Source organism: Prinia subflava, chromosome 5 (genome assembly GCF_021018805.1).
Source record: "Prinia subflava isolate CZ2003 ecotype Zambia chromosome 5, Cam_Psub_1.2, whole genome shotgun sequence".
Taxonomy (NCBI): Eukaryota; Metazoa; Chordata; class Aves; order Passeriformes; family Cisticolidae; genus Prinia; species Prinia subflava.
The window spans coordinates 19,812,299-19,832,715 of record NC_086251.1 but is presented as its reverse complement, the minus strand read 5'-3'; the positions used below and the strand labels follow the sequence as shown (position 1 = coordinate 19,832,715).

The window sequence follows — 20,417 nt, the reverse complement described above, 5'->3', positions numbered from 1 at the left end:
TTCTGTATTGGAAGCACTTTCAGGTTAGTTGGGTGTGAGTGGAGGGGGGAGCCCCAGTCCCTCCCAGAAACCCGGAGAAGATGGCACCCGCTGTGGCGCAGCTCACTGCTTTTATGTGCTAGGGCTGCACCCACAGCCCCATTTCCTGAGCATTTTTACCTGGGCAGCCCAGCTGTGGAACTTTTCTCAGCCCTGACAAGCTGCCAGATGAAGTTCCCCCGGAGACAGAGCCTCCTTCCATTTCTGCCTCCCTAACATCTGGCATGTGTTAGGGTTTTCAGCATGTGTACAGCCACTACAGTAGTTTTTCACCTCATGTATAGCATATTTTGAGGCATAAGTAATAATCAAATTGGTCCTTCTCACCTGCTTTCCTTTTTATTTACCCTCCTTCTCTCCCTCTCTGTTTCTCCCTCTGCTCCTTCTCTTCCCTGTTTTTCTCTCCTTGACTTGCTCTCTGACAAATTTATTTTCCATTCTTTATAGGACTGCCTCATGATGTTGATGTTTGTTGAGGTCTGTGTTGTATTTTTACAAACATTTGAAGTTCAGACAGTCACTCTATTGATCTTGATCAAAATATAAGAGGCGAAAACAAACACAGTTTTGGATTTATGAAACAATCAAATCAATTTTGCTTTTTCATCTTGGGGGATTTGTATCCAGGCTTGGTACACCACTAGCTTGTATTTGGGGAGTTTTGGATACCAGACTTTTATTCTTTTGTATTTAATAACTGCTTTCTCTCAGCCTTTAACTCACAATTCAGTCTCCAGGTAACATAAATAAACAGAAATGAATCACCCTGAAAATTCAACCTGTAGTCACTAAACTTTGACATGTGTGGATGATCAAAACTCAGGATTCAAAACCCTGGATAAGTTTGTCGAGTTTAGAAAGCACCACAACACAACACATGTCATCACTAGCTTACAGACAACCCTCTTCCAACTCTTGGAACAAACCCCATAGATCTGGCCTCCCCTAACAAATATTTCTAGAGAAACACAAGAGTGAAAAATATGACTTGAGCTTACATTGATTTATCATATAGTTGTGTTTTATGGGAAGAACACATTAAAAGTATGACCTTCCTAATGGTCACATGAATATGCAAGTAAAGTGTGTGTTCTCTTCCTGCTACTCCTGTTTGATTTTTGTCTTTTCAGTTTGACCGCCACCCTTGCAAGTGTTGGAGCTGCCAGCATTCCCAGCGCGGGGCTTGTCACTATGCTGCTGATCCTGACTGCAGTGGGTCTCCCCACCCAGGACATCAGTCTGCTTGTTGCTGTTGACTGGCTTTTGTAAGTTGTGCTGACTCTGCTGCTTGGTGCAGAAAAGGTCATGAAGTAATGTTTGTCCACAGTGCTTTACAGCCACTGGTCTTGAAGAACTGTAAGTCTCTCCTCTAGTGATAAGTCAAAGGAGGAAATGGGCTATTCAGTGAAATAGGGGACACTGAAAGCAGCTTCTCACCCATTACCAACTGTTACAGAACTGCTGAAGTCAGTTTCCATGAGCCAAGGGTCTTCTTGGCACACTTGTGAGCTCACATTTTTGTATTATCTTCTTCCTGATGATGCCTTTCTGTTACTCTAGAGCAGTTTTCTAATCTTTGCTTTCATATTTCTGTTCACTATAGTTCTGGTCTAAAATGAAAGATGAACACTGAAAATGCAAGTTCCATCAGGATGTTGCCAGCAAGTTATAGAACGATTAGGGCATTTGTAGTATCAAATTTTTTATACATGTAGGGAGGAAAGTCAGTTTCTTTTCATATCTATAAAAAAAGGTAAGAAAGTAAAATACCTTTAAAAAGAGCCTGTTCCAGGGCAGGACAAAGACCAAAGACAAGTAAGAATGAAAAATGAATTAAAGAAGGTAATTCCCTTGTTTCATTTTACCAACAGATCACTCAGACTAGAAAGAATGGCTTTCATTTCCAAGAACATGTGATCAAAGTCCTCCAGTGCCAATGCAGGTCACCCAGCAAGAAAGAGCTAACCCACATATTGTTTTCTGAGGCTACTGGTATTCACCACTTGAATACAGAAGCTGTAAATACAGACAGAGGCTATGCCAGGCCACATCCTTTCTCTTGCTGTCATTTGACAGCTGGGATATCTTTCTGTCATCTGTGCAGAGCTGAAAGAGACTCAGTAGCCCTTAAGTTGGACTGGCCTCGAGAGACACTTCCATATTGTCCTGTACTGCTGCAGCACAGGATATTCTGGTATATTCTGGTCAACAGCCAGCTCTCCCCTAATATCCTTTCAAGTAGTAAAGACATTTGTTTTCTGTTGTTCCAGCTGTGGTGCCCAGAACGGGAGACATAAACATAACTGTACTATTTGTGTGTTTTCTCCTACACTAGCAGACCCAGCTGCCTGCTTCTGGTAGCTTTCAGTTCCAGATACAGAACTAAAATTATGCAAGAAGAAATAGCAGAGTTAAGAATGTATATGTGCAGATAAAATAGAGGTTTAATTTCCTGTCATTATCTTTTGGCTTATTGAGAAGAATCCAAGAACTTAATCTTATGTATTAGTAGACCCACATGTACTTGGGGTCTGCTGGGATGGTCTATCTGTCACCAAGAATTTTGAAGGATAGCTCTGATTTCTGCTTCAGGGAAGAAAGAGGAATTTACAGCTTGAGGAGGCAAAGGGAAAACTCAACTTATATGATTTATATATAACTGAATTTCATGATATCATGATGCAGAATGGTGACATGAGAAGGTACAGCAGGCATAGGGAAGGATGTGGTATTCACTGGGTTTATTATAAATATGATGTCATAGTTGAAAACAGGAAAGTGGTATAGGAATCTGCAGCTGGAAGAAGGAGAGAAAAAATATATAAAAATATATTTTAAATATCTGTTTTTCTTGGCTCTCCAAGTAAGGCAAATAGGTAGGTTTCTGCAGCTGGTAGCAGGGTGTGCAAAGGAGCCTGTGGTTTGTTTGGGTTTTTTTAGGGAAATGTTTTTTTTTAAATATTCCTGTGGACTGAGAAGCTCTGCCTCCACTAGCAAGCCTCAGAGCTGTAAGTTTATCAGCAGCTCTGATCCACTAGTGGGTGTTACATTTCAGCAGCGTTGTCCCCACTGGCTAATCCAATCTTGCTTAAGAAATAAAAACTTCTGTACTGTGGAGCTGTAGCCATGATGAATGTAGGAAGAGGAAGGATAGTAATTCTGAAAGAAATACTTCAAGATGTCTTTCCAAAATGAATGGAAGGCAAGAGAACTTTCAGCCTGAGCGGTTGGGTTTGGATCCTCATGGCCTACTGATCAGCAGTGCCACTGCAGCGTGATTCAGAACTGAAAGGTAAAAGGAAAAGAGAGAAGAGGTGAAAACTTTGTGTCATGCCACTGGTGCTGCAAAATCAAGATGCTGTTTGTTGGTGAAAGTGCTGTAGTTATTAATCTATCTTCAACCACTAATAGCTTCATTTTCCATCTTCCAATGGCTGTGTTGTGGTAGCCATAATGGGCTAATGAACTGTGAAAAATGATGCTGCTGATATTGCTTTTAAGAAAAGGCACACAGGCCAACTTCTGAGCAAGCTTTTGCACACACAAACCAGACCTAAAAAATATGTGAAATGAAATGTCATAAAACCACATTTTCTTTACTTACAAACATTAAATAATGTTACAGCAGTATTTCTAAAAGAATGTAGAAGAAAAAGTTAATAAAATATTTAAGATCCAATTCTAGCCACTTTTCTGGAATCCATGAGTAAGTGCAACCAGCTATGTAGAAATACTTGGAACAGCCCTTCAATAACATTTCAATTTCAGATAAAAAAAGCTTTTAAAAATATTCTATTTGATGAGTTTTTCATTTTTGATAAAGGCAAATATCAGAATATCAGCTTATTTTACAGTACTACCATCATCTGAAATTGCGGTCTTACCAAAACCAGTTTTACATGATTTGGTCGTTGTGTAATACAAAGATCACTTTATGTCAAATCCTTAAACTTGGCACTCTCTCCTTCAAACTGGAGCCGAGAGGTTTCCACATCAGTTTTTTCTCAAGCATCTGTTGGGTTGTTCAATCTTTCTGCCTCCCATGCATACATACCCAGTGTAAGCTCTTTCAACCAGGCAAGTTTCCCAGGATTTCACAATTCTTGCAGTCTCTCTTACAGTTTAAAACCAAGCACAACACAGCAGTGGCATTTATTAGGGCAGTAATTATATGCCAACAGATGGAATAAAATGAGCTTATTTTGCTTGAGCCACAAACTGGGGAGTCTCCAGATGTGAGCTGACAAGCTTAGCAAATATCAGTGGTACCAGATTAGTGGTATTTTGCAGCAAAAAGAGAGGAATTAGGGAAAACGAGCTTGGGCAGCTGATCCAGTACTTAAGCCTTCATTCAGTAACTCAGAAAACTTCAGTTCAGACTGTGTCTGAATATTCTGACTCTGATCTAAGCTCTGGCTTAGATCTAGAGTCAGAATATTCAGACACAGTTGAAGACTGGACGTTATCAACAGGGTCTAGATTGCAACTTTCCTATATTTGTTTTGTTTACGTCATCCCACTTGCCTGGAATTTATTGGTTGGTTGGTTTTAACGGGAGAGTAAGTACAATTGTCTTTGTTCTTCACAGGGTGTTCTTTGCCCCCAGAGAGGTCAGTGGCACTTTGCTGTTGGTTGCTGACAGCTGAGACTTTGCCGTTTCTGCTGTAGGGACCCTCCTGGTTTCCTTTGGATCGCGCGTGTAACACATTGTGCATCAGTGTGCAGTTTGTATGGCTGAATCTCTCAGCTAGTGGTATGTGTGCATGAGCTGGAGCATCTCCTCAAATGACCCTGTCAGAATTTGAATTCTGCCTCAATTATATTTATGTATTCTCTCCACCTTGGTTTTTTGGCATCCTATACTATCCCTCTGTCATCTGGCATCAGAGAATCCTTTCAAAATTTAATACCACTCATGCAAAAAAATTAGGTAGGTGTTCTTTTGGTAGAGTAGTATTGCCAGGTGCAGTGTACTTAATGGTCTTAATTAAAAATCACACTAGAAAGTCCTATTTTCCTATTCTACCACTTCGACCAGGTTTAAAATAGTCTTCACAGGCATTGGATGAGAACTGTGTAAAGCATTTAATTTGTGTTAGCGAAACTGGAAGGACATTTTCCTCATATATGTTGTTGGCTTGTTTCTCGGGGGTATTACTGTAGAGGTTTTTCCCCTTCTAGGTATTCTTTTGAAGCAAAAAAAAAGAAAATTAACTGCTTCAGCAAAGACATTACACCACAAGTCTTTAAATATGTAAGCATGATAATGTTGAGAGGGAGAGGAGAAACTTGAATGGGACTATAATTTCACAGCTGAGAAAGGCAGATTTACTGATGTGTAGAGCGAAGATGTTAAAATGGGCTCAAAAGTTTGTGTGGTCATGAATAAGCATGAATAATGAATGTTATCAGTTGAGATTTTATATATTTAGATGTTTTCTTCTCGATGATCTACAGAAAAAGATATCTCACGAATCTAATACTAGAAATACTAGAAAGGCTGTTTTCAAATTAATCACTGTCTTGGGAAATGAGGCCTTACATGCTAGCTTTTGTCACTTGGCAAATGTTAACGCTGTTCAACCTGGCCATTTTGTGAAAATGAATCTTCGTGAATATACTTCTGAGAATTAATCACTTCTCTGACCTATTTGGCAGAGCTAGTCTCAGTTGCTTTCAGTCGGTTTAATTTGCAACCCTTGGTCAGAAGGTTTTTAGGAGTTCTATGGTTAGTGCAGATATGAAAAGGCAAATGAGATTATAAATGATTTTAACATGTGTGCTGCAGCAGGAAAGATAGCAGGACCCAGCTCCCATTTTTGCTGAATTTTTGTCAGGTTTGAGGCAGAATTCTGAACTCAGGGAAAATCCACAACTGTGTCTTCACTGTTGACAGATAGAGCCACACTAAAGACAAGGCACGAGAGAGGTGGCATGTCCATTTAATGGCCTCCTGTCCAGAAAGTGCCAACAAACATATTTCTTTGTAATGAGGCATGTTAGCGTGCTTTTGTTGGCACCCTCCTGCAACAAGGGGCACTCGTTAGTGAAATGCAGTCACAGGCTCATAATTTTGTAGGCCATGACCTATATTTGGGTTCCTCATATGCCGAGCTCTGGCACACGTAGTGTGAGTGGGCATGCTGCCACACCAACAGATGGCCATCTCTAAAGGTGGTGCCAGGAGAGCAGCTTCAATAGCCTAAGCATCATGGAGATATTTCAGGCATTTTTGTTCCCTTTAGTTTGCTCACTAAGAGTAAAGAGAGAGGCCTTTTGTTAATCCAGACTAGAAATGAGAACAGCTCGTCAGAACCAAATCCTTTTCTCTGGCTGCATTAAGTTCAGTGTTCTGATAAATTCAGATTAAACAAAGGGCAGGGGTGTGAGCCTGGCACCCTGATATTGAAACATCCAGCTCCAGAAGCAGGCACTGGGGTCTCTCAGTCAAGCAGAGCTCTGCAGTTTGGCTGTGACCTAGCATACATTCTTTGCCAAACTTCGTGAGAATAAGCAGCTGGGATGTGGGAATTTGAATATAATCCCATCTGAGTAAGTCCCTTGGGAAAGCAAACTTCTCTCATTTCCCTTGAAAGCTCTCATCTCTCTGTTCAAATGATACCTCAAGCTTTCTGAAACAAATGCAGTAACTGTACCATAATCAGGGCTACCATACCCTACTTTTTCTTTCTCTCATGCCATTCAGCCTCTGCCTTTTCCTTCTTTTGTAGGGACCGGATGAGAACGTCAGTCAATGTGGTGGGAGATTCTTTTGGTGCCGGCATTGTCTACCACCTTTCCAAGGCAGAACTTGACACCATTGATTCCCATCATAAAGGCCATGAAGACATTGAAATGACCAAGACTGCGTCAATCTATGACGACATGAAAAATCATAGGGAAAACAACTCAAACCAATGTGTTTTTGCAGCTCACAACTCAGTCATGGTAGATGAGTGCAAGGTACCTTTCACATTTATGGATATTGAGACATGTATATAGCACTGCATGCTTTATTTTATCTTATTTTTTTAACCTGCATGTATTTTTCAAATTGTTCTGCAAATAACAATGTGACAACAAGGTCCATGAACCCCAGACATTTTGAATGTGTTTGAGCAGTTCAAAAGATGGTTTTTTGCACTCTTCTTAAAACTTGTCATTTGATGGGAAAAAATCATGTACTTTGTTTACATATCAAAAGGCAAGATGCAGCGTGTTATGGAATATGCCAAGACACAGAGAATATGGCATCACCTTCTATGGACATTTACTTAATTTTCTGTGGCAACAGAGAACTTAATTGCCAACCCAAATGAAGGATGGCTGCAACTCAGCTGCAGGTGTTGTCACTTGCTGACTGCCTTCATGATATGCTGTTCAGAGGTCGACATGTTGAATGCGCTTTAGCATGAGAATGCTCCTGCACTCACACAGCACGCTCCTGCTTCTCTTCTGTCCGCCCTCCTTCCCGAGGCACTAAGGCACAAACACCCTCTTCCCTCTGTAACCCTTGCTGTAACTAACACGCAATATTAATACTAATAATGATGTCTTGATCAGAGTGAAGTGAGCTTCAGCAACCCCACCAGTTGAATGAGAAGACAGTTCGGGAGGTTAGTGGTTAAAAGTTTGCTAAGAACCCACCACTGGGATGGGGAAGTTTAAAATCCAGAGAGAGCTTTTGAAAAGGAGGAGAAAAGAAAGTAAAACAAGGTGGAACTTCTAATTTCATAGTATTTTTTTTTTTTTTTGCACTTATTAAGGCTACAGTTTGATGCTGTACACTGTTTTTGCAACAGTGGGTTTGCCATTCAGCCTACCTTAGCCATTTATCCAAGCAGACTCTCTTGTATCTTCCAGTTGCCACAACTGAGCCAGTATCTAGCTATGAATGACTGCACTAAGTCCATGAGCAGATCACCATTTCTATTGGAAATATAATCCTATACTGTCATTTTCACTTGTATCTAGCCTGGCTGGAAATGTTCTTTAGAGTTAGTTTTTTCTAATGCTTACCTCTTGAGAATGCAGCCAAACCTGAATTTTCAGAGGGAAAAGTAATACTGAATTCAGGTACAGAAACCAAACAGCACTCAATTTATCTTCAAATTTTCCCTGAATTTTCCAAGGTTTCAATGAAATGATTTTTTTTTTTTTAACAATACATCTTTTCTGACATGGCTCTCCCCTTTCTTTTCAGACCCACTCTTTTTCCATTTGAAAAATTTAAAAATTCAATCTGAAATGGAAAGAGAATACATGCTTACACAAAATTGAAAATTGTCATAAATTTATATTTCTTAGAAAAGGCAAGGATACAAGACATTAAGAAGACATCTGAAGAAAAAAAGAAACTCTCTGGAAAGAAATATAGAGAGCATGTGCACACGCTTTTTGGATAACTTCTTTTGGAATTTTTTGAAAACTGTGTTTAAGTTAAACAGCCAGTGCTGGGTTTAAGATTATGTTTATGGAACTGAATACTAATAATTTCATTTGCTTCCAATTTCTCAGATCTTCAGAGGGATCCAAGTCAAGTTAAAAAGTAGTAGCCTGTTGATGCAATCACTACTTGCTGCCCTTTCTTTTCTCCTTCAGTTTCTCATATCGTTTCCCTCAGCTGAGGCAATAGCTTACCTCAAAACCATGGATTAATGGTGCTGTATGTCATCCTAAGCACACCCATCAATTCAAGTTTGGGACCAGTGATTTATGAGTTAGAAATGTTTGTTCTTTTTAATTGTTTTAGGTTTGCTCTTACAGTCTCAGTTTGCACTATTAAACTCATGACAAGAGCCAGGCTTCACTGGATTAAGCACAAGACTGACTTTGAGCAGGTCACTTCACTTGTCTGCAAGCTGCCAAAAGGATGTGTTTTTGTGACCTAATTGATGAGCTATGAATACATGCTGGCACTTGCAAAGCATTTGGATCACGTTGAAGTGGTCTACAACTCCCAAATGTTAGACTTGCAAAGGCAACAGAGAGTAGGATCTGGGGCTTTGAAACAGCCAGCTGTTAAATTTGAAAAGCCATCTCTTCATTCTGTCCAATGCGCTGGTGGGTTGAAAAGCTTGCTGCAACTCTGCTCAGGATATGGAAAAGCTAATCTACTAGCATGCCCTTTCCATTTACTTTCTGTAATATATACCGTGTATAACACTAGTAGTTTATAATTTTGCATGGTCAATGTACATAATTAATAAGTAGTTTACCTCTGTATGGGGTTAGAGTGGTTGTTATTGCATGATATTTTTGTATTTTTTTTATTATCATATTTCACATGACTCTATGTGATTTTCATTTCTGAATAAGCTGTTCATTCCTGTAGTTGCATGTTTTCCCCTTACGATTATCTAAGAAAAAGCTTGACTTTGTTTCAAAAATCAGTGCATTTTGTCATGTTTCCATGTCCCAATGCTTCCATGCATCCTGTTTATCCAGCATGGGGAATTTCAGCTCTGTCTTTAAGTTTTCATTTGAAGCTGAAGATGTTAACTTACAAGGTAAGTTAGGAAAAAGTAAACCATCTGTTTAGAAATAAATGAATGATTCTCTCAGATTATCAAGATCTACATCACATTTGTAAAGTTAAATTGACAATTTACCTTATTGATTTTTGATTTTTTAAAGTCATTTGGCTGGAGATATCTTTCTTGAAACAGGAGATCGTTTATACTGCTCTCTGGCATGGAACATATTGTCCAGTGTTCACTGTGAGTTGGTAGATCTCTATAGGTCTTCTACCATACTCAAAAATTAAAAATTCTGACATATCTTTACAGGAAAGAGTGAGGTTTTGCTGTACATCATGTGAGACCAGTTTAGCGTTACTGTCAATTTTTAATTGGGCTATAGTCAAAATCTTTTACTCCATTGTTATAGTGGTATGATGAGCAATACTTTCACAACATGTCTTTTCTTCTATTTCTTTAAAGGTGGTGTAATTGTAGGTGAGTTTGTATAGATACACTTCTATGATTATTCTGGCCTTGCATATTTTTCATCTGGCTGCATCAGGTATGCAGCTTTGCTAGAGGAATTCCACTGAAAAAATACGATTTTCTACATTAAAAACAAAATCTTTTTTTGAAATAATCCAGAGAAATCTACAAGAGATAGAAAAGAGTAGAATCCTACACATTCATAAAAACGCAAAAACCAAAACCAAACCAAAACAAACAAACAAACAAAAAAAACCCCAGCAGTGAAGTTTAAGAAAATGTGGAACATTTTTCTGCTACTGATGTTTTCTAGTAATTATAATAAATAAATTAACACAAGTCTCACTATTTGGGAGTGTTGTGAATTCTGAATAAATACATTTTACTAATATCATAAGTGACAGTGTATGTAATTCCTGTAAATATCATAATCTTCCATATAAAACTCACTACTTTTCTTGTCAAAGTGCCTTGGCCTTTAAGTCGCTTGTTGATGATAATTACTTGCAGGTAACACTGGCAACCAATGGCAAATCTGCAGACTTCAATGTTGTTGAAGAAGAGCCTTGGAAACGTGAAAACTAAGTGAAGAGATTCCTAACTGCATCTTTAATAAGTCCTGAAGCTATCTTGTGGCAGAAGATACCATGATTAAAAAGATTTTTCTTTTTTTTTTTTTTTTTTCTATTTAACATCTACAGTTTCTGCTTAATTTTGTAACTGAAACTTAGCAAAGATCTCATCAAGTCATTGTAGTGTCTTTGCCAAGCAATGATCCATAGCCATCTGTCTCCCTTGTGTTACTGTTTGGATGATGCACCTGGAGAATGCTCCATGCAGTGCAATGTGCTCTCGCCCACTTCCCCTTTCATTCAAGACACAGAGAATGTAAATGCTGCAAAATGGGAAGATCAAAGTGCCAGTACAGTTCACTACAGGGACTCAGGGTCACAGATACAAGAGAAACATAACACCACGTAAGCCTTCAAGTGTTTTGGTGACTCTTGTGGCATACCTGATCTGTTTATCACTGTATGGCTAAAATACCTTTTGAAAACATCCATGAAGATTTCTATTTGTTTTGATAATAACAAGCACTGTACTTTTGTGCCTAGTTGTACTTTAAACTGAACTTAGATCCAGGGGCAGGATTAATGCACAGAAGTCAATAAATGATCCCAGACATTTTGTTAGATCAGTACAACTAAAACTTAACATCAAGAGAAGACCTTCGATTTATGTGCATGCAGTGTGTTTTTATCAGATGTCCCAGGGCAGATGCAGCCTTTATTTTATGCTGAGGCTGTGCTGCTTTGTGACCACAATGCACCATACAATACAAGGCATACATAGTATACAAGTATTATACAAGTATAATACAGGGGTGGTAGTTCCTTTGCTAAATCTATGGCTGATGTGCAAAGTACAGAAAACCATGGACTCAGTTGTGCCATTTTTAATCAAAGTAGGTGGTACCTTACTATTCACCCTGCTCCAGTGATGTCAGAGGTGTTTCTCACATGGATGGGATACTCAAGCAAGGTACTACTAAGATTGATTAAGTATGTCATGACTGGGTACTTGATAATGAGCTACAAATGAATTCGGAATCCATTACTCTTACACAATTTTTGAATGTGATCATCAGTAGCATTTGCTTTGAAGCGAAAGCCATCTTATGTTATGTTTCAGAGAGTGGCTAAATCCTGAATTCGTTGCTATACCAAATTCCTTACAAGGTTACGAGAATTTGCCTAGGATTAGGACTGAATGCAATTGACACCAGAATTTCAGGGTTTAGGCCAGTATGCTGAATTTACATCTCTGTCTCTTTTGCAGAGTAATAAGTATATAACTCCCTAATGTCAGAGAAACGTTTCTTTGAGCGCACGGTATCTGAATTAATGAGATAGTGTTTGGTCAACACACTATATCTGACTCAACCTGTCAGAAGAAATTCCAGTGAGAATAAACACCTTGTGATTTTTTTTAAAAGGTGCTTGTTAATATTTAGCAATTTTAAGATACTGATGAATACCATTATACTGTTAGCAATGTTCCATAGCAAAGCTGAGCCACATGACCTTGGAAGCTTCTACTCACAGAACAAGCTTTGTGCAGTTTTGGGGGCAACTCTCAGAAGTTTTCAGAATGAATCAGAATATGAGCATATGGTGAACTTAAAAATGGCAAGAAACAGAGTTCAAACATTTATGGAAATAGGCCATTCAGTGTCTGTGCTCAGACCTGTCATGGGTTTAAAGGGGAATAATGTGTTTAACTGTAGAGTGTTATTTGGCTCTGTAGAAGCTATTAAAGTAGAAATATAATCTGCTTTTGTTCATCTGCACTCATATAAATATCTCTGAAACTGCACACGGACCTAAGCCAGCCAAGGCTACTTGCATGATTAATGATGTGCAAGATTAAGTCCATTGTCAGAGTATCCCTCATTTAAGCATTTACCGTGGAATATTTTTCTTACCACTGTATTTTTGTCATCACTTGAATGCCATGGCCAAGCAAATCCTAAGCAGAATGGCCTATATAATTTAACCAATATTGAACCACTGTGAATTCTGTAGGCCTCTAACATGTATTAGAGGGAGAGGCCTTTTCCAAAGGCTTCCTGAAGGATCGTGAGGATTTAATTTTTTTTTTTTTTTGTGAAGGATGGAGGTTATTCAGAAAAGTGGCAGGCAGGTTGTGTTTTCTTTTCTTCAGTCGTTGCTATTAGCATATCCAGAGTTAACCTCTGTCTTTCTATTGCTTCCCAAGTAGCATTCACTGGGTTATGTGCCAGAAATGTGCTGGGATGGTGTGTAGGTACTGTAAAATGTTCCCTGCTGTGAGGGTGCTGGCTCTCATCAAGTGAAATTTGCTGTCACTCGAGTGGTAGTTATATCCAAGAATAACTCACAGCATTTACCCCAATTTATATCCAGCGTTCTTGAGCTGTTTCATGGCACTGCTCACTCATTAACAGAGGATTTTTCTGCCTCTTTACCACAGCAGTTTTTTAGGAGCAGCCACACTGATTGCTTGCATTGAAAGTAGCTTTAGAATACTAAAATATGGTCCATATACTTTTAGCTGTCATTTGAAACTGTTCAGCAGTTGGAAACAAACAGGAATGTCAGCAACATGTGACTAGGCAGCTCCACAAAATTACATATTGAGAAACACTTAGAATATGCTTACAGTTATCCACTTGGGATGCAATGTCCTTTGAAGAGTGCTTCTTTGGATGTAGACTAGGGAAGGAAGGAATGCAGTGCTAGAGAAACCCCACCCACAAATGGGAGAATAAATTTGGATCTTTTGATAGGATTAGAATAGCAGACTGTGATTTTAAAGTGGTAATTCTGTAGATACAGTAACTCAGGGATTTTTCAAAATATAATTATGATGGTATTTCTCTATTTAAATGTGGATGTGGGAGAAGGAGAAATGTTGGGTTTCGTATATTCCTCTGCTTGTAGCCTGACTGAATATTTAATATAGTGTTATTCCAGTGCAGCACTGTATTAAATCATCAAAAAACTTTCCATTTCTGTGGGAAAATGTAACTCATTCTTGGCTTTCATTTCATGATTTGCTCATTCCACGAGGCCGGGTTGCTACTTAACTAAATAAACAGAAAATAACCCAGGGACCATCCACTTCAGCTAATCCAAGGTCCACGTTTCAGCAGGCAGTGCTGGAAAGGCCAGCCTCCTTTTGCTTACACTAGGAGTCTCAATGCATTAATTTGCATCTGGCAATTTTTTGTGTCTGCTCACAGTGCTGGGGTGGCAGAGTTAAAGAAGAAGCTCAGTGAAAAGTCATTTGGTTTCTGTGTAGTTCATATTAACATTGTTTTCTGCAGTTGGTGTTCTGTCAGTTCCCCCCACCTTTGTCTGTGCAACTGTGATATCCTTTGGCCTTTGGATTGCTGGCAGCACATTGGCACATGGAAAAGTCTAGAGCAGGCAAGGACTCAGTTCCTTGCCTACATGCTTAAGCATTTGCTTTATGCATTTGCTGCTGAAGCTGGGTCAGCATTCTCATAGTGTCTGTTCACTGAAAGTAAAGCACACTGTATGTTGGAACTGCAGGAGAGGTGGAGCACTTTGCCACTTGAATTGTTTCTTCATTGCTTCCTTTGGAAAACAATGGCTGCACCGACTTTTTAAGAAATATGTGTGGGTCTTACACACAAAGATTCTTCAAATAGGTAGGGCAAAAGCACTTGGTCCTATTACGATATGTGCTCTTTCCATTTGAATTGGTGAGAAACTCAGTATGTCTTTGAAAAACTGTTTGCAGAAGTAAAAACCATGCCTGCAATGCTTTGGCTACGTGAAAGCCCCATTGAAATCTGTGGGAGTCACAATGTTCCAGGAAAAGTCAAGTCTCTTCTTGGCTCTGTTAAGTTATAAGACATTTCACAATCCCATTCTAGGGAATAGTCTTTGTCTGCTATTTATAATGAAGTTGATTCTCACATCCAAAATATTTCTGCCAAGATACTTCTTTTATATCTAATTGTTTCAGTGCTACAAGTCCAGCACTGAATTTAAACTCAGCACAAAAATAAGGATCCCTCTCGTTACAGATTTTTCCCATATTTTTTCTGAGATATAGCTGATCTCCATGTCTTTCTCAAAACACATGGAATTCCAGATTTTATGCCACTTTTAAAAGAAGGAGTAATATAGATTTCTAACTTGTTTTTCACCACTCCCAGGGTCACTAGTTTTCCAGCAGTAGACACACAGACGAGTAGACTGTTCATCTGAGAAGCTGAGGTATCAGCATGTGAACAAATTTATTCTGGTGACTTGCCTGGATTTTCTTTGCTTCCTTGCCTTCACTTGTGTTATTGCAGCCTTGTTGTAGCAACACAGCAGCAGTCGCACAAATCCCAGTAACTGTAGGCAATATTAAACCTTCCCTCTAACATTCACTTCTCTCTTAAAATCTCTTAAAATATTTTTAAAAAGGCTCTGAGCTTTAGTACCTGGCTCAGAAGAATCCTTTTGTGGAGATGTAAAGGTATAACTGTTTTGCATCTCTGCAATTTCCATTCAGCTCTTTTGATTGCTGCATTTGAATTAATTTACAGAAGGATAAATAAGGGCACTTTATAAAAATGTACTGTAATATTATTCTGTTATGAGCCTGAAGACTATCTTGATTTTATTACTGTGACTTTTAAGGCCACGGTTAAGATATTTTTCATATTAGCCATTATGATAGGTATATAGTCCATTGGGACAGTTCACCTCAGCTATAATTCACCATATCAGATTATGTAGAAGTTCCTGTTCCCAGCAGAAAGCATTCTTGGAAAGATGAGTTGTTTTCTTCTCTCAAATAATATTGGTGACTTTGAAGGGAAAATATTTACCGTTATCTTATCAGGTCTAAAGTAGTAAATAGTCAAGTAAATAGTCAAGTAAATTAATTGTTCAGCTTAGCCAAGCTGTTTTTGAAAATGTGTTCTTGCTCATGATTTAGTGCATATTCCTTCCAAAGTCATCGATCTTTCTTTCCCCATGGGCACCAAGGCTGTGTCTCCCCCCAGACTGCGCACAGACTTGAGGCAGGGCTCCTGGTAAAGCCCCCTGGAGCAGTGCCTGGTACAGGCCCTACAGTGGGTGCCTCCCTCAGTTTTTCCTCCTGGCCATACTTTATGTCCGATGGAAATGTGCTCTGAGTGCTGCTGATGCCCAGGTGCTGGTAATTCTTTTACTTCTCTTTTGAGTGGCCTCCCTGGCACAAGGTTTTTGGAGCTGTCCCTCACAGGTGCCCACCATCCCGGAGACATCTTCCCCTGTTTAGGGAAAACCCAGCGACTCCCCACTAACAGGCTGATACAAAAGTAACAGATAAAGTGGTTGTGCAGTTGCAACTACGAGTCTTACAAAAAAGCCAGGTTCCAAATATTGGAAAAGCCTAGAGCACATGATTGAGCCACTGAGTAGGTCTCTACTAGTCCAGGATGGAAATAACCAACAGCCTAATGCAAGATTTGGGGAGACAAGAAGACTTGTGAAGTTTCTTACTTCACCCAACCTTTGATCCCCGTTCATTTCTAACTCCATCTTGCTGCAGAGCCAATGCTGATCAATGCTAGAGCATCCAGTCCTTCTAGTCTGCTACTCAACATTCAGGAGTCCTGCAACTGTTTTTAAAGATGCTCTGTGACACACACCATTGCACAAAGGGAGGCTGTCATAGGCAGCATCACACAACCTGGATTGTCTGGTACCTGTATATTGCTTTGTACATAAATAGTGTAGTCTGCTGGAATTTTTGTATCATTCTTTTCCATTCCTTTTTCTACAGTTTTTCAAAGACTGTATGCAAACTGTGCTTGCATATTGATTTTGCAGTCAGTATTGTAGATTATAGCATTTCCATGTTGGCGTTTCTTATGGACTTGTGAGTTCTTGTGTACTACAGGTTGTCCTTCCTACTTAAAGACAACTGCATACACTTCCATCCAATATATCCTGCTCCTTTCTTAAATATATCTTATTTCCTATGATCTAGTATGAACTCTTGCTTGTAGAATGCATCAGAAAAAGCTGAACGTGTATTTATAGTGTTAAATATTGTGTGCTCAACACTGATTTAGTGAAGAATAGTACAGGTTTTAGGAGTTTGTACTTGTTCTCTGGAAACTACAGTGTAGACTGAATTAAATTACCTAGTATCTGTAATTTACAGACACACAAATATTTTCTTAGAATGTTTTCTATGGGATCATATAAGGTAGGGAAATAATACTTTAAAGGTGATCAATACCTTAGAGCAAAACCAGTTTTCTTATGACATTTAGGATCAACAAAATATTTTTTTGTTGTGTTTGGTGATGAATTATAGACAAAGCACAAAATGCAAAAAGCCAATAGGAATTTCAAGATGTCCTTAAATGCTGCAGTCCGTCATGGAACAATACTATAATAATCTGAGCAATCTTTTAGATTGACTGTCTTGGGCGATCGTCCCTCACTTTTGTAATTTTTCCTGATGTTACCTTTGCCAAATCCTGCAGTTCTTCCTTAGGACCTGTTAATGTATAACTGACTGGATGCAGTTTGTAGGAAACAGATCTGGGTAGGCAAAAAAGTGTGTTGTAAGGTACCCCATCCATCTTGCTACAATACGGTGTGTGTGAGTTCAGCCTGTGGAAAAAGTTCAGGATTTTGCCACCTAATTTTGCCTTGTTGAAAAAGGACCAACAGAACCACCATGGGACCAATGTAATTGGGTAGCATCCGTACAAATACCTCCTGTTTTCTTAAGTATTTTTAAGAGAATAACCACTATATTTTTCGACCCAAATGACAGTTACTTCTCATTTTGGTAATTTCTTCCCATTAGGCAAATACCTGTTGGCATTAAGGCCGTAGCTGTAATAATTTCAACTTAATTAATAAGGAACTGTTTTTAGAGGAATAAAAATAATATAAATATTCGTAACAGCTATATAACAAACAAACAAAAAATCTTCTATGGCCTACTAGCTCTTTGACTATAACTCAAAACAAAGAAAACATGGAATAGGAAGGACTGCTGTCCCAGTGTGACTGATACTGGATATCTCTTCAACTATTCAGAAATCCGTGGGGCCATGTTATTCTGCTGAGGTTTTGGAGCCTAAGTTTCTAGTAGATATATATATGTAGGAAGTGTGTTGATATACCCTTGTATTTTGATCTATATTGTATTTTAAATCAGATGTAACAGGTATTAACTTAATAGGAATTACAGGTAGAATAGTGCTGACTTACTAATAGCTGTAGAACCTTATTGATACCAGTTTTGACATTTTGTTGAAGCATGATGTCCAGTGCCTCTCTGCACTTAGTGTAGATAATGTAGCTATCAATATGTAATTTCAGTGAAATGGTGTATACAGTATGTGTAACTTTAAATTAATTTAATTGGTTTCTGTGTGTTGAGGCATACTAGAAAATTAGACTGTGTTTTAAAATTTTGTTCTGAATTCTGTTTTTCATTTGTATCTGGGTTTGTTTCTTTTTGACCGTTCAACTGATTAGGTTCCTCAGTTTAGTAACTACTTTATCTTGTCTCTTATGGAGTACCCAGTTTTAATAACATTCAGAATCATGTATGAAGCCAGCTCATTGTAAATATGTTAATTTTCGTTTCCAACTAGCCAACCAATGTGGTGTGTGTTAGAAGCTGCATGTGTGTAGTTCCTGGCAGTGAGTGAAAGTGATCCCAACATAAATTTCCTGCCTGGTGAATACACTTGTTATGACATAAAGAATTAATGTTCACCTGGAATGATAGGTTTCTGTTTTATTCTTGTTTGCTTGAAATGTTTGGACTCTTTATCACCAGAAGTTTAGTAAGTCACCATTTAAATTGGCACACTGAATGAGGGGAAGTCCATCTAAGTGCATTCCTGTTGGATGCCTGGGCTGCTTTTGGCTCTGGGCATCATTCAGCCCTTAGTCAGTCACCTCATGGCATCACAGGATCTCTCTGAGTCACTTCCAGTTACTCCTTGACCACAGATGCCAGGAAAGCAGCGCAGTCCCAGGGCTGTGACTGGGCAAGCCTGCAGGCAGCAAGGGGCTGCTGTTCCCTCCAGAGTGCCTGAGAAGTCTGAGCAGGAATCTCCACTTCATCCCCTTAGCAGGAACAGTCTCTGAGAAAGATGGATACACTCATGGGCAAAGGGGCACTGTTTCTTTCATTGTTAAAAAGGGGTATTAGCATTTTTGGAAAATAAATGCCAAACTAAATGCTTCTAAAGCTATGTGGTTGTTGTACAGGCCTGTTATTTACAAATGTATGTCTGATGATAAAAGGAGACAGATCAACTACACAGTCAGTGGCAAAAATCTTCTGAAATCAGAGCTACAGTTCAGATGTATGAGAAAATAGAACCTTGCAGCAACAATAAGCTGATTCATTCTTAGATACCCTGGACATGGATCTTATAAATATAATCATCCCCTCTAGACAGAAAGAAATAAAAATTAGGCCCCAAAGCACAGAAACTATCCTGCTTCATGAGTCCCATTCTGCTTCAGGATGAATTGCACACTCGAGTACTCTGTGCTGCCTGCTTATCATCCCTTGCTTCTTCTTTAAGGTGACCAGGCATGAACTGGAATGTTTTGCAATGTTCTATTGTAAAAAGGATTAACAAGAGGGATAAGGTTGGTCTTTACACTCAGAAAGTTCCAGAGATTTTGAAATGACATACTGTACAGTATCTATAGCACAGTTTGTTTAAAAATTAATAAATGGAGATGATAAAATTTCTCCCAACCCTGGGCTCTGTTCTTGTATATTGTTGTTGGAATGCCTTGTTGACTGATTCTATTTTTGTAGTTCAGATCCTTTCCTCTTTACAAGGATTGTTAGTCATTTGCATTTAATGCTTTCTTACAGAGTGAACTGATTTCTGTAACTTTCATGTATAAAACAAACTAGACATTCTTTCTATACTGGAAATAGTCATGAATATAATATTTCACTAAGTGTTGTACCTCTTATGTACATATCATCAATAAATGTTGATTCATAATTTTCATGTCTTACATCTGTGAGCTTTAATTTCAGCCCAGGCTCAATATGGGAAGGCTTTGTGTAGGAGTTTAGATAAAGCAGTCTGATGAGAGAGGCTGCCTGTTCTGAGAACTACATGTAGGGTAGAAGATGGACCTGACTTTGCCAGAGAGTTAGAAATCTCACCCCCCACTTTATCCTCCAAATATTCCAGGATGCTGGCTGCAAATGAGCTCATTTCCCACAAAGGCCAGGATTCACTAACTTCAGTTCTTGGCAATGAAGCTGAGAGAAGTGAAAAGACATGTTAGAAGAGTAGGAGGACACAAATCAATGGTTGCAGTTGCTTTAGAAACCTACTTCCCTCCCCTGGCTGCTAAAAAATAAATCTTTTATTCATAGCCTTTCTAAAAAAAAACAATGAACAAAGCCTGTAGCGGAACTTCTGGAGTTCTTTATAAAGAAATCAACAGTATTTAACACATAAATTAAGAGATCTCCTGGAGTGAACCATGGCCCAGTGGGGTGGCAGTTGCCAAGTACGGAGAGAAAGCTCCGAGGTCTCTGCATGCTCGGAATAGCAGCGCTACGGAAATAGCACAGCCACCGGTGTGTGATAACGGCACAGCCAAACCTCGGCCCGAGCACCCACAGTGAGCACAACCCCGGCTGATTTCTTCTTAATCATCCACTTGAGAAACTTCCAAAGAAATCCAGGCATGGCAGGAAGTGGCTTTGGCAGTGCCTCAGCTGGCAGCCTGCCCTCTGAGTCAGTAACGAACTAAGTCCTGATGTGGCACTGGGAGGATCTTTGGGCAAAAAGTAAATGGGATTGACTGAAAAAGTGAATCTGTCTGCTGCCATTTTGGTACCACAGCAAAAATGTCCTGA

The 20,417-nt window shown here is 39.1% G+C and overlaps 1 protein-coding gene across 4 annotated transcripts in view; it reads left to right on the top strand.

Moving 5' to 3' along the window:
- SLC1A2 (solute carrier family 1 member 2) overlaps window positions 1–19,539 on the top strand; it is a 91,752-nt gene extending 72,213 nt beyond the window's left edge. For all 4 annotated transcript variants that reach the window (XM_063398316.1, XM_063398315.1, XM_063398317.1 and 1 more), the window contains exons 9-11: window positions 1,170–1,304; window positions 6,771–7,002; window positions 10,497–19,539. In XM_063398316.1, the coding sequence (XP_063254386.1) occupies window positions 1,170–1,304; window positions 6,771–7,002; window positions 10,497–10,571 (442 nt within the window). In that variant the 3' untranslated portion in view covers window positions 10,572–19,539. The remainder of the gene's footprint in view (window positions 1–1,169; window positions 1,305–6,770; window positions 7,003–10,496) is intronic.
- Window positions 19,540–20,417: the final 878 nt, after the last annotated feature.